This window comes from Protomyctophum bolini (genome assembly GCF_963924005.1).
Source record: "Protomyctophum bolini genome assembly, chromosome: 21".
In the NCBI taxonomy this organism is placed as follows: domain Eukaryota; kingdom Metazoa; phylum Chordata; class Actinopteri; order Myctophiformes; family Myctophidae; genus Protomyctophum; species Protomyctophum bolini.
In genome coordinates, this window is record NC_137882.1 from 30,728,727 (window position 1) to 30,743,767 (window position 15,041).

The 15,041-nt window shown below is 42.7% G+C and overlaps 1 protein-coding gene across 1 annotated transcript; it reads right to left on the reverse strand.

The window, feature by feature from the left end:
- Positions 1-2,443: 2,443 nt before the first annotated feature.
- Positions 2,444-12,360, reverse strand: LOC308336486 (E3 ubiquitin-protein ligase TRIM39-like; the record flags this gene model as incomplete). The annotated part of the gene is made up of 9 exons (XM_080793851.1): positions 12,228-12,360; positions 10,573-11,026; positions 9,522-9,714; positions 8,410-8,505; positions 7,585-7,818; positions 6,147-6,294; positions 5,611-5,637; positions 4,260-4,405; positions 2,444-2,926 (listed from the first exon to the last, which is right to left on the reverse strand). The coding sequence occupies exons 2-9, from the start codon at positions 11,016-11,018 to the stop codon at positions 2,444-2,446; spliced, it is 1,773 nt and encodes a 590-aa protein (XP_080649977.1). The 5' UTR covers positions 11,019-11,026; positions 12,228-12,360.
- Between the last annotated feature and the right edge of the window lie 2,681 nt (positions 12,361-15,041).

Consider the following 15,041-nt stretch of genomic DNA (forward strand, 5'->3'; position numbering starts at 1 on the left):
AACTAGACGAACACAAAAACATTCCAGGTGACTAAAACTAACTGAAAACTGTTCAAGAGACTGTGACTAAAACTAAAATTTGCTGCCAAAAACAACACTGCTATCCCCTGCCTGTTCCACTGCATTGACTGCAGCCAGTCACCCATCCAATCCAACACAATGATTTGTGAAAATGTGTATAATTTTTCCAGAGAACAAAATAATGCCGCTTGGAATAAAATGCTGTGAAACTGCATAGCAGTAATTTTCTGTCACGTTGGAGGCTGTTGGTATTGTAGGCATGGCTTCATCGGACATGAAAGTAAACACATGCCACATTATGCCCATAGATTATGATTACCGGTATATTAAACTGCGAGTATCATATAATTATCTACAACTCAATAGCAGATACATTAAAAAGGTTGAGAATACAGCTGTATATCCAAAACCGTATCCACAAAGTGAGCATATCTTACCTTTTGTCCCAGTCATCCAAAAATGAGGTCTCTATATTGAAGAACAGGTCAGATATTAGATAGATGCTCCTGCTATGCTGTCAACAGGGAAAAGGCCTGTTTCTGTGTCTGGTTTACGGTCCCACCCACAACCCCAGCCCTTTAAACCCAACCCCCCCACCCCCCCGACTCCTTTCGCCAAGGGACAGCGACTTACAGAGGCTACTCTCTAGAGATAGAGATGTACACTACACAGCGGTATGGATGGTTGCTTCACTGTCGGTGAGAAGAATGCGGAGTTATAATATAGTACATATTTAGTTATTAAGGTATAGGCCTATTATTATCATCTTTAACCCATTCTGACCTGAGATCAGATTTACGAGGTTTCTACTGGACACACACTGGTCTGATTAACCCCATTCTGACCTGAGATCAGATTCTAAAAAATCTAAAAGTCATTCTTCGATTTTTCAAAAATAGCAGACCTACAAGCTCATAGCGCGCCACTCGGTGGCGCGCTATGAGCTTGTAGATCTGCTATTTTTCAATAGCTAAAGCATAACATGCTGCTAACACCAAAATGGGTTCCCGTTCAGAATGGGTTAAATGCGGCAGGAATTTGAGGATTAATGTCCAGACGAGACTCGATCTCTCGGTCTCCAGCAAGTTAAGACTATATACTGTGATGGTCTTCTCTCAGGTCTGCATGAAAAAGCACAGCTATACGAACTAGTTCTAACAATAAGAAAGCTCACATTGTCTGACCTCAGATTAGCTCATTCATGTGCCCCACAGAAACGTGCCTTTGCTTCTCTATAGTCTACGTGGCTCCATCTGTTGCAAAACTAATCCCATCTCTGTGTTAATCTGATTAGCAGCAGAATGCTGAGAGAGGTTGAAGGGCCGTGCAGGTTGAGAAGGAAAGAGGCAGAAAGAGGCAGATCTTGCCTGGAAGAAGTTGCCAGGCATTACTGTATTATGATAGTAACGAATAATACGTTAAAAACTAACACGTAAAACAGGACACAGATGTGAGAAATTGTCAAATATTACAGTTTAATGCCGAAATTGCAGAAATAGCAGCTCTACAAACTCACAACATTTCACCAACACCAGAAAGCGCACCCATATCACTCCCATCTTGGCCGTTAAAATACTTTCCACCCCGCTCTGTGTCTGTGCGGGCACCTAAACTGTGGGAACGCCCTACCCCTGACAATTAGAAAGGCAAACTCTTTGTCGTCTTTTAAAACACTTTTAAAAACCAAGCCTTCCCACAATTGTAATGTATGTTTATATCCGTTTAAGTCACTCGCAATGTTTTTAAATCTTTCTTAGTTTAATAATTGTTTATGACTTAATCTCCCTTAGGCCTCTCTTTAAAATCGGTTTTTATCATGTATTATTACGCTGCTATGTGATGTTAGTCAGCCGCTGCCCGAAAATTACGAGTATAGGAGCTTGCTCTGTCCCTTAATGCTATTTTGGTCCAGCGTCACCCGCTATCTATTTTGCCGAGACCGGTATTTGCGCCTAGAGGTGTGGTCACGCTTTCTCCTAAATTGCTATTTTGGTCACACACATTTGGGAAGGCATAGTGGAGTTTAAAAGCACCCGTAAGCCGTATGCCAAATTAGATTGGCATAGAGCGGTGCGCACCGCGCGCCTGCAACGGAGATGTCCGTCATCTGATCATCTCTCCTTATTCTCCCTATTCTCCTTGTAATTGCCCTATAATCAGCAGAAGTGAGTGCCTATCACTTCCTTGTGTCCATTGTGTTTATAGTCAAAAAATATGTTGTCCCAGGGACCCCCTCAGAAGAAAAGATACGAGTTAAAAATGTTCACCCTGAAAGAATATAAATTCCAAATTTGCGGCACATTTTAGAGTAGATCTTCTATTGTAGATCTGCTATTTTTCAATGGCTAAAGTAGAACGTAATGCTTAAAACACCAAAAGGGGTTCCCGGCCAGAATGGGCTAAACGCCCTAAATTGAAACCGTCATATCGTAACGTCCTCCACGTCCGCCTGCACGTCTCCGTCGACGTCGCGGACGACGACGTCGCCGTGACAGACGACGAGCGGCGCCTTGTTGCCGTGGTCGCTCAGCTCCGGGTTGAACAGAGGGAACAGGCGCTCCGAAGCGAAGCGGCACCCGGTGTAGGAGTAGAGGTGAGAGCGGGCCGCCGCGTCGTAGAACGACACCGTGCCCTCCTCGTAGTCCACGAACACGCCGACGGTCCGCGGCGGCCCCTGGCGGGGGTGCAGAAGGAGCGCCGCCACCGCCGTCCCGTGCTGGCCGCCGCCCCCGCCCGCGCACGCCCGGTACTCGGCGCCCTTCCTCAGGCAGATGGACCAGTAGCCGCGGTCCGGGCTCAGCGTGACCGCGCCCTTCCTGTCCACGGACTCGCGGGCCACGCCCAGGTCCCACGCCGTCTTGCCGCCGACCTCCACGGCCCAGTAGTGCCTCCCGGTGGAGAAGCCCTGCCATGGCATGAAGGAGATTTGCAGGGGGTCTTTTGGGTTGCTTTAGTTAGTAGGTGAAGTGAAATCAGCTCCCATCCCAGACAGTGTTGTTTTTTTTGGCAGCAAATTTCTATTTTAGTTTCAGTCATAGTCTCTTTGACTTTTAGTCACATTTTAGTCAACGGGAATGTTTTAGTGTTTAGTCTAGTTTTAGTCGACTGAATATCATAAGATTTGTGTCGACTAAATCTACAGGTGATTTAGTCGACTAAAATGTATTTTGGCAGGCCTCGATGACGTCGTAATGGCTGAAATTTCCACTAGTCCCTTCCTAACATTTTAGTCTAGTTTTTATTTGTTGCCAAAAGTAATTAAACCCGTTTTTCCGTTTTCTTCGTAGGATTGATAGAATCCTACGATAGAATCGATTATTTGCATAGCAAAACAATTCAATACAGATTATTTGCATTGCAAAACGATACGATACATAGTCAATGTTGCTTTTTTCATTTCAATATACTTCGATTCTTAAAAAAATTAAAATAGATTTTTCGATGCAGTTACTATATCGTTACACCCCTAATATTTAGTCATAGTTTTAGTCACCATAGCTTAGTTTTCATTTAGTTTCCATTTAGTTTTCGTCAGTGAAAAAAGGTAGTCGACGAACATTTTTTGCCATAGTTTTAGTCGACGAAAACAAACACTGCTCCCAGACTTGTATACGCTGAGTTGGCCCGGTGCCAGGGATTGATAGGCAGGTGCCACATTTGACTGTGTGGTGTATATGCACCCTAACCATTCAGCAATCGGGTCAGTTTGAGGTAGCTTAAAAGTCCAAGTGTTCAAATAAACATACCGTAAGTCTTTATTTTAACCGTACTCTTATTCTTTCACGCGTTCAAATACAAATATGTCTCATTTTAAAGGAGCATTCAGTGATTTGGGTGATTTGGAAAAACCCCCGGTTCGCCCCGGTGACAAGATGTGCACATGCACGCACTACAGGACGCGACAGGCCAACAGCACGCACACCAAGGCCCGCCCCCGCTCGATCATGACTGGCGAAAGACCCCTCTCTATCCTGATTGGATGAAGGCTGGGCCACCTAGCCAAAAACGAAACCTACAGATTTTTGGGGGGGACAGGGAGGAACTCCTTATATGGTCAGCACACTCTATAGTAGGGAGGATTATCACAACAAAACTAAATAGAAGTGATTTTTGAATTAAGTGAAATCACTGAATATACCTTTAACCCTACTCTTTCACACACACGCCCACAAGTCTGATGTGTCATAATAACACCTCTATGGTCATAAAGTAGCACATCATCTAAACACTTGCTGTACCTTGAGGGCGAGAACGCAGGGCGCCGTGTCAAAGCGCTGCGGTGAATCCACTACATCCAGTTCAACATCTCCGTCCCAGACCCGGGATCCATCCCCTGACACCACCAGCCACGGGTTGGCCGTCCCGGGGTCCAGATGGACGTCCTCTGCTCAGACAGACAGATGTAAGCACAAGTGATTAGACTTGCTGGGCATTTCTGCCTGACGCACCTCCGACGGTGCCATGGTGCTGGCTGCAGGGTCATCAGCCGGGAGCCACCCTTCACAGATGTTTCGCTCCTTTAATCCCGGAACATCTCTGGGTGGTGGAGCAGCGACAGGGACGTCTCCCTGCCGCCCCCTGCAGCCAGCGGAAGGATCCTTGTTCTCCCCACACTCTGTCCCAGTGTTATTGCTTTTGTGGTTGTGGAATGATCAGTCCCAAGGGACTATGCATGGCAGGGACGTCCATCTCCCTGAGTCAGGCGTGGGCTGACCGCATACCACAGCATCTCAAGGTGGTGGAATATAGCAGTAGGAAAGGTTCCCTACTGCCCCCTGTCTACGCTCCTTGTTTTCCCCACGATTTGTCATTTCTCCTGAGCCATAACCAGAAGCTTCCTTGTTCTGCCTCCTCTGCCAGGACTTTGAGGGCATTCTTCAGCTTGGAGCCTTTGATCCCAGATATCCCAGATTAGATAAGTTAAAAGTCACTAAAGTTTAACCCATGCATGTAGACCTATGAGGATGATTCTACAAAATGCCTTCTAAATCCTGACAGTTTTCCGAAAAACCTATACGTTTCTACACGTCGGTGATTCTCAAACTATTTCGGAGCCCCAGAATTGTATTGTAGATTTGAGTTAAAATCGTTCGCTCTGTAAGAATATATTCAAAAGATATCCACCACATTTTCACGATTGTTCAAAAAATAGCAGACCTACAGGCTCGTAGCGCGGTAGATCTGCTATTTTTCAACAGCTAAAGTATAATGGAATGCTTAAAACAAAAGGTTAATAAAAGGTTAATTTTGCCAATTGGAGGTACATTTTTTTTTAAATGATGTGAAGTGAGGGCAGCCTTTTTGGGGGCATGTTGATTTTCTCATGTCCATGAAAAATATATCAGTGAGATGACCACCTAAACAAACATTACAGTCCCTAGACTTGGCTGGCATAAATTACATCGTAATTGACCCTAAACATACATTAAAGTCCATAGACTTTGGCAGGGACAGGGAACGGTATAATTAGGCTCTAAACAAACACCCATAGTCCATAGACTTTCACTTGGCTGGCCTATGACGTGGTTTTGGAAAGCCATGGATATTCATGCATTCAGGGGACAAGTAAAAAGAAGCAGACAACTGTACCTGTAAACTGTTGCATCCTCTCGTGTTCTGAAATTCAACAGAATTATGAAGAAGAATGAGTTAAAGAACATAGAAAAGGTTAGTACAGTTTAACAGCTACTAGGATGATATGAAATAGTATTTCATGATAAAGTAAATGATATATTTCTTCTTTACTTTACTAGTATTGACATCAAAATGTACAAAGTACCAAAAGTAAAAGTACTGACATTATGCTGAATGTCCCATTTCAAAATGTCTAAAACATCTCTTGAAAATAGCAGAACTACAAGCTCACAATGCGTCGCATTGTTCAAATACCTCAAAATTGTACTTAATCAATTTTGGGTGGGAACCCCTTTTGGTGTTAGCATTATGTTATGCTTTAGCTATTGAAAAATAGCAGATCTACAAGCTCATAGCGCGCCACTGCTTTGTCAGGATGTCAGGAAGACATTTTTAGAATCTGATCTCAGGTCAGAATGGGTTAATGCGCTTAGTTACTTTACACCAATGAGTGAAGAAATACATGTCTTTGTGGTGACCACAAATCTGACCTTGAACGGACAGCTTGGTCAAGGCTGGCTGCAGCAGGTCCTCAAGGCGGGCCACCGCCCTCCTCACTGTCCCGACACAGGTGTGGGTGTGGACACTGATCTCAGACCAGTCCTCTGTGGCCGGAGCCGAGCTGAGAGATGGGAATTTCTAAAAGAGAGAGAGAGAGAGAGAGAGAGAGAGAGAGAGAGAGAGAGAGAGAGAGAGAGAGAGAGAGAGAGAGAGAGAGAGAGAGAGAGAGAGGGTAAAATGATTCAAAGTTATGCGAAGAGAAGAGAAGAGAAGAGAAGAGAAGAGAAGAGAAGAGAAGAGAAGAGAAGAGAAGAGAAGAGAAGAGAAGAGAAGAGAAGAGAAGAGAAGAGAAGAGTGTTATGTCAAAAATTCAAACAAGTTAGTGAATCTACAAGGTCACAATGCATTAATCCGTTTTATTCCCTTTGCTGCGTGTCAGTCAGAACTAGTCCGTTTTCAATCTCATTCAAGATGACATCCAGACAGTGTACACTCGTTTTAAACTTAATCTGCACGCTAAAATATGTATCTGAAGACATTATAGGTTAGAAATAAGCCACAAGCTTTGCTGCCCGTCTCCCTGCATGACCTTGTAAACAAACAAACGGCAGGCACGTGCACGTGTCGCGCATGTAACGGAGCCTGTACACAGTGTACAGGGATGTGACGTTCTGATTGGTTAAAAAAGACACAGCTTTCCGTTTCAGAGAGATAAAATGCCCATATTCTTAATTTAAGTATATAAGTGCATTACATAAAGGGACACTTCACCCCTTTTGCAACCAGATCTTATTTTAATGATGTTTGGGAGACAAGAAACACTTTCCTGGGGGTTTTATGTGGGTAATATACCGGTATGTGTTTTTAGATATTTTAGTATTTCAAAGTGTCCATGATGTCATGGACACTGGGCTCACTTACTTCCTGGACTACAGGTTGTCTCAGTAAGACAGCCCTCCCCCTATCCACACAGAGGAGCAGTGCAACAAAGCATCATGGGAATAGTAGTCCGGGAAAGAAGTGAGCCCAGTGTCCATGACATCATGAACACATTGAAATACTAAAATATCTAAAAACACACATATTACCCACATACAAACCCCAGGATAGTGTTTATTGTCCCGCAAACACATATTTGTAACACTTTTTAAACGTGTCACAGCGTTTAGATTATAAACAGAAGAACATGTTTAATCGCCAGTAACACTTTTTAAACACATAAACGTGTTTCGTTTTTACAATCAAAGTCAGTCATATAGGTGTTTAGAATTTGAATACTAGGTGTTCTCGTGAGGTGTTTGAGTGAACTCGTGTTCTACTGTATTTTATGACCATTAATAAACATTTGGCATTTTATTATTACACACTGGTGTTTAGGTTTTAAACGTGTCACATGTTCCAGGGATTTACGTATATATATATATATACCTGCAGCACATGGAGGTGGTCTTCAGAGTGTAGGAGTGTGTCCAGCTGTGCCCGTCTCTCCTCCAGCAGCCGGAGCTCGTGCTGCAGCAGGGAGACGAGGCCCTGGGCTCTGCTCTGGGCCTCCGCCTGCCTCTCCTCCATGCTCTCCATCAGCTCCGCCTGGCTTCTCTCTATGGAGCGCAGCAGGGCACCGAACACCTGCCGGACACCTTCCATGTCCTCCCTGGAGTTCGCCTGGAAACGTCCATGCAGCGAACACAAACACACAAGCAGTGTTGATTTCGGTGACTAAAACTAATCAACTACAATTTAGGCATTTAACCAGACGCTCTTAATCCAGAGCGATTTTCAATAAGCAAGAACAAAAAGCATGGCAACACAAAAAGTAGTTATCATGAAACACGTGTAAGCTAAGCATAACATAACCATGGAATATCTATAATGAAACTACTGTATACATATAAACTATACGTATACTATACTATACGTATATAATATATAAAGTGCTACGTATGACTACATAAAAGGGGTTCCCGCCCGAAATGGGTTAACAACATTCAATTTCGAAAAAGAGTGGTTTCCCCTAAGCTATTTATTATTTACATAAACTACATGTCTTTAAAATGGCCACTGAGAATACTTGAGTCTAGTTGGCCAGAGGGTGTGCATTATCTTCACAGAGCTATAATCGCTGGGCCTTAATTATTGCTTTGATAATAACAATAAGAATAAATTAGGTTAATATTCATGTTGTATTATCGATTACACAATCTGCATTTTGTAGAATGTGCACGTTTGTGATGTAGAATGCAGAATGCAACCCACTTGGCTGAGCTCCATGGAGTGTTTGATTTCGTCCACCTTCCTCAGCCTATCCTGGATCATCTGCTCCACCTCCGATGTGGTCGTTTTCAACCGAACCTGGACATCCACAACATCAGCAGAACAACGCATATGATGTAACCAGGGGGTTGGGAGGTTAATCAATCACTTTCATTACTAACCCCTCCAAATGTCTGGCTTTCAGACATGACGTCTATGGACTTTTTTATGTTTGTCTCATCCATGCACCACGAAAATATGAATGCCCCCCCACCAAGAACGATAACTAATGATGTGAGCATTATGAATGATGATGCTCTGTTATGTTTGATTGATTGATTGATTGATTTGAATGCCCGTTAAGAGTTTGCACCATTATTCATCTACGGTATTTACTCTGAAACAGATGCCCAACGACTGCCGTTCACCACTGTCATTGTCTATATTACCATTAGTTGTGGTATGGACTCTGCCGTAGAACCATTTACAGTTATTGTGTGGAGGGATGGGCCTCTACACTTTACATCACACTTGTCATTGTGTCATTGTGGTCCATATACCCTTCTTAGGAACGATATAGTTTTAAAGTTAAACATTTCAGTGCTTTTCGAGCCTGTGTTTCAACAGATGCAATGAGGTACAGAAAATGATTTACGCGAATGAGATGATGATGATCCCGACGGCCTTTACTGCATGTCTTCCCCCCCCATCTCTCTCCCCATTTCCTGTCAGCCTACTGTCTGTCCCTCCATAAAATATATAAAATAAAGCCACAAAAAAACATTAAAAAAAAATTGAAAAAAATTGAAGCAACCTCACCAGTGTTGTTTTTGGCAGCAAATTTCTATTTTAGTTTTAGTCGTAGTCTCTTGAAACGTTTTCATTTAGTTTTGGTCACCTTTTAGTCACCTGGAATGTTTCAGTGTTTAGTCTAGTTTTAGTCGACTAAATATCATAAGATTTTTGCCGACTAAATCTACAGGTGATTTAGTCGACTAAAATGTATTTTGGCGGACTATTTTACACGCCGATCTACGAGCTCACAACGCGTCGCGCTGCGAACACAGCCATTCTCCGTCATAGTTTTAGTCGACGAAAACAACACCGAACCTCACCTTACTCTCTGCGCTCTCCCTCTCGACGGGGACCGTGTCGTGGCAGCGGTGGTCGCTCTCCGTGCACAGCACGCACACACACCTCTGGTCGCTCCTGCAGAACAGCTCCAAGAGCCGCTGGTGCTTCTTGCACATGCGCTCCTCCAGGTTCACCACGGGCTCCATCAGCTGGTGGGTCTTCAAGGTGGCGACCCTGAGGTTAGGGTGAGAATATCTTTCAACACTTACCCCATGAGGCCGATTCTGAACATGTCTTTCTAAATCTTAATTGTTTTTTTCTGATTCACTTATGTTGCTATAGAACGTCACAGTCCCGTCCCCTCGAGAGACCCGGAAAATAATTCCCCGTTCTTTTTCCTCATATAGACTTCAAAAAGTATTTATTTAAAGACGTTTACGCTGTGGACAAAGCCAACTCGAGTTGTGACAAATCATGACAATAAACACAATGTTTTGGGCCGAACAAATAATTAGAAAGAAGAAAAAAACCTTTTTTGTTGTTTTTCTTCTTTGTAATTATTTGCTTGGTCCAAAATATTGTGTTTATTGTCATGATTTGTCACAACTCGAGTTGGCTTTCTACAACGCTTAAAACTTAAAAGGTATTTAAATAAATACTTTTTGAAATGTCTATGGGAAAAACCACGCTCTATATCAATGTTGTTCAAACTTTTTCAAGTCAAGTCAAGGATGTCAAGGACGAAAACGACATGGAAACTAAAGGAAAACTAAGCTATGATGACTAAAACTAAGACTAAATGTATTGACAATTCCATCAACAGATAAATAAACTAGAATAAAATGTTAGGAAGGTAAGGTACTAGTGGACAAGACATCCGGTAAACTAAATCAACTGTAGATTTAGTCGACTAAAATCGTATGACATATAGTCGACTAAAACTAGACTAACACAAAAACATTCCAGGTGACTAAAAAATGTGACTAAAACTAAACGAAAACAATCCAAGAGACTACGACTATAAAACTAAAACCAAAAATGTCGCTGCCCAAAAACAACACCGACCGGGACAAAGACCTATATATATAATACCTGAGATGAGGCTCCAGGTGGGCCTCGCAGTAGGAGGTGAGACACACCAGACAGGACCGCAGGGCTTTGGCCTTCGCCCCGACCACGCACACGTCACAGAGCAGCGGCGGGTCCCCCCCGCCGCCGCCGGCAGCTCTCCCGCCGCCGCCGTCCTCCTCCTTCAGCCTCCTCGCTCGGATCAGCTCGGCCATCTCTCTGGCGAAGGTGTTGGGGCAGAGCCCCGGGGGCTCTCCTCCGGGGAAGGCACACTTGCATCGGGGACACGACACAGCGCTGCCGCCGCCACCGCCGCCGCCGTTCCAGTGTCCTCTGATGCAGGCGGAGCAGAAGCTGTGTCCGCAGGGCACGGAGACGGGGTCGGAGAACACGTCCAGGCAGAGGGAGCACAGGAACTGGTCCTCGGACAGAGGCGTGCCGCTGCCACCGCCGCCGCTGGAGGAGGACATCGTCTTCACTGGCGGATGAAATGAGAGAATTTTTGGTCAACTGGAGGGCTTGGAATTATCAATGAATCACTTGGATAAATCGTACTGTGTATATAGTTAATTAGAACAACCAAGGACCATACAGTAGCACTAGAAGCGATATTAACACCTACATGTACTGTATGATGCTATAAACGTGTATACACGTCCTAGCAATAAAAAGGTATCCGGAGAACTTGCCAGTTTAGCAAACTCGCCGCGATTTGGTGTATTTTAGTTTTTACTTCACCTTCATTTAAATTGCATTGAATTGAATTGAGAGAGAGAGAGAGAGAGAGAGAGAGAGAGAGAGAGAGAGAGGATAGTTGTTTAGAGTTAACACTAGAGAAAGTAGGAATGCTAAGTTTAAACACCACAGTACCGAAACAATGTAATTCATTAGTAAACAATTCCTGAAATGGTAGGCCTACTTATCATTGGTATTCACATATAGGCCTACTCACCTTTTTATCATCATCTAGCTGACCATTTAATTGCAAAAAATAATTTGATCACTTTGGAAATGAACTGTGAGTTTGACATACTACACTGATGAAGACAGCATAACGATGAATATATTGATGAAGGTTGCGACTTGGTAAACTGGCGAGTTCTCTACGGAAACTAGGCAACGGTATAAACACCTAGACTAGAACTGTTATTCAGTAAACTATGACAAAAATGATAGCCTACTCTATTCCACTGCTATCTAGTGTTCACCCCCCCCTCTTGCATTCTCTCTACACAGTTTTTTTGGGGACTAGTGGATAACTCAACCCAAAAGTAGACACATCTCTCCCCGGTGAGTTGTCCGAACTTTTGGGGTGAGATTTCCGCACTTCTGACTCGGAGCTGGAAAATGGGTGAGTTGTCCTGTTACCATGGCATAAAGCACTGTAAGCACACTGTATGTACACTGTACACACACGTGTTTTCTTTCAAAGAGAACGAATCTCTAGCTCCTTCATGTGCGCCCGCGGCCCTCCTATGCACCTTATTAAACTGCTAGGCTACTAATTACTTTATAGTAAACGTTTATGATAATGATACTTTATGAGGGGAAAACGAGTCCAAAGTCGAATCACAATCTAGCGCTGTAGCCATGTGCTGCCTGAAACTCTCTGAAACGTACGACAGTCACATGAAATAGCCTACACAATCAGTGTATTTTTACCATAATGCGTTACATACCAGCTGGAACAGTTCAAAGAGTGGATGTGATGTGATGTGTTGAGCAGGGAGTATAGAATAGATGTCAGTCCAGGTATTTCACACAGACACAGATGAATGTCACTAAGCTGGTTTATTTGGCAGCCAACTAAATATAGCACTGCGTCGTCGCTACAGTGTTTCCAAACAGGAAACCAAACGTACCGCCGAACTCTGAAAAGCAGGAACCGAAGCCACACACTGCTTGTTTTCTTTTTACAGCAGTCGTCGCCGGTGCACAGAGCAAAAGTCCAATGTCGTCTTTACAAGCAGAGCATCAATAAACACTAAACAGTCAACAGAACACGAAGCCGCTCTGACAAGTTTAACAGCAGACTAGCAGACTGATTGATGGCGTATGGCTGACCTCTACTGTTCATTTTGAAAACTACACCTAGTTTACTAGGGCCATATGTATGTAGGAGTGATTGATTGAAAACTGTATTAATATAACAGTTTGAAGCATAAGCACAGACAGTAGCCTACACTACAGTTAAATGCAAGGTCTGCTAAGAGGATTACAAAACCCAAGAAAGCACCAAGGCTTGTTTCCATTGGGGTTCTCCATTTTCAATTAATCATACAAACATATACAGTATTAAATATAATAAAAAATAAATAATAATCATATAAACGGTTAGAAATCAAAATGAATAATGTTTTTCACAAAATGTGTGAAAAACATTATTTATTATTTATTTTAATCAGTCTGATAGACACATTACTACTTCCATATGATCACCAGATGTGGTGGATAAGGAAGCAAGTCCAGTAGAGGTTTTCTGGCTTCATAATTTGTCTGCTGCCTCTCAAAGTGGGGGCCAGGGACCACCGGGGGTCCTTGATGGGTTCAAGGGATCCCCAGGTAAATAGCCTTGCAGGTGTTTGTTTACCAGCTAAATGACTGATAGTTATAGTGTACTGCTAGGCTCTGTGGCCTAATGCATTCCAATGCAATGCCACACTGTTTTTTTCTCCACCAGGCCGAAGGCATGGGGATTATTATTATTATTATTATTATAAAATACCTGGTAACTTGTAGCCTGGGCAGCATTCCTTTTCGGGTTTGTGATCCGGTTTCGGCGGTTTGGGAGTGGATGATATCGCTATACGTCATGTTGTAGTATTGTTTTGTAGTCAACAATCAAACGGAACTTCCTTTTCCCTCAAACCGATTTTTCTCAATAAAAGCTGCAGGCTATGAGAGCTTTTATTGTTATTCTTCCGGTTTGAGAGAAAAGGAACTTCCGGATGATTCTTCATGCCTGATGACTACAAAACAATACTACAACATGACGTAACGATATCATCCGCTCCGGATCATACGGCACCTTTGTAACACAGACTAGGCTTTAAGTAACCTGAATTATATATGTATATAGTAGTGTTTGTGAGGTTAGGATTAGGTTTAGGCATATTTTTAGTGAAGTAAAATGTTTAGGTTTTTTTTAGAAGAAAAGCAAAGGCTCGCAACTCACTTTTGTAATGCTCCACGTATTTTATTCACAATCACAGCAGGCAGGGTTTTTTAGACACAATCAAGGCGAAAACCCTGGCCGAAAAGGGAGTCCCCCATCCTTATAGCAATATTTTCCATCAACTGTAGCACTCAACCTTCATTCAACCGTGCATGGGAGACAACTCCAATAGATTCCAAACACTTTATTATTTGTAAAAAAAAAAGGACATACACAAGGAATTGCAACCGCAGTCTGTGATGATGACTGTATACAAAAGTGCTCTATACAAATAAATTCATGTTCAAACTTCATGTTTTAACGTCAAAAGATACAGTTTTTGTGTTCAGTGTCGATACAACCTTAGTGAGGTGTGGCGTGGCTTTGTTTTCTATATACATATAAGTCTCCTCATCCTTCATTTAGTTTCAATCACATTGTAGTCACCTGGAATGTTTTAGTGTTAGTCTAGTTTTAGTCGACTAAATATAAGTTTTTAGTCGACTAAATCTACAGTGAATTGAATCTTGATTTAGTCGACTGAAATGTATTTTGGCGGGCCTTGATGCCGTCGTAATGACTGTTTTTACACTTGCTGGAAATAGCCGATCTACAAGCTCACAGCGCGACTCGTTGTGAGCTTATAGATCTGCTATTTTCAGCATGCAACCAAGTGTAAAATGACTTGTCTCTTGTCCACTATAGTCCCTGACATTATAGTCTAGGTTTTTATATGTTGACGAAATTGTATTTAGTCTTAGTTTTAGACAGTCATCATAGCTTTTCATTTAGTTCCCATTTAGTTTTCGTCAGTGAAAAAAGGTAGTCGACGGACATTTTTCGTCTTAGTTTTTTAGTAGCCGAAAACAACACAGCAGGTGAGAGATGTTCGACCACTCTGTAACAAAGGCGTCGTCGCTATACTCTCAAAGTGGGGTCCTGCAGGGACCCTCTGGGTTCCTTGAGGGAGTTCCAAATGGGTGCACTTACGTGTCTGTAACTCTGAGAGTGCACAAATGGAACCAAATTGACCCGTATACGGGTCCATTGACTTATGGAGGTCTTTGAAGTTAAGATGTTTGCATGAGAACCACAAGTATAACTCTACACGTGAGACATGCAGTGGTGGAAAGTAACTATAAGTATGAAAATGATTTGTACTTTTACCTGGAGTATTTCCAATACTTTTTACTTCTACTTCACTACATCCTCGGATGCTATACTGTATTCTACTCCACTGTATTTATTTGAAAACTTTAGTTACTAGATACTTTGAAAAAATGTGATTATTATTACAAAACATACATGAACCATACTTCAGCCATTTGTGAATAACCTT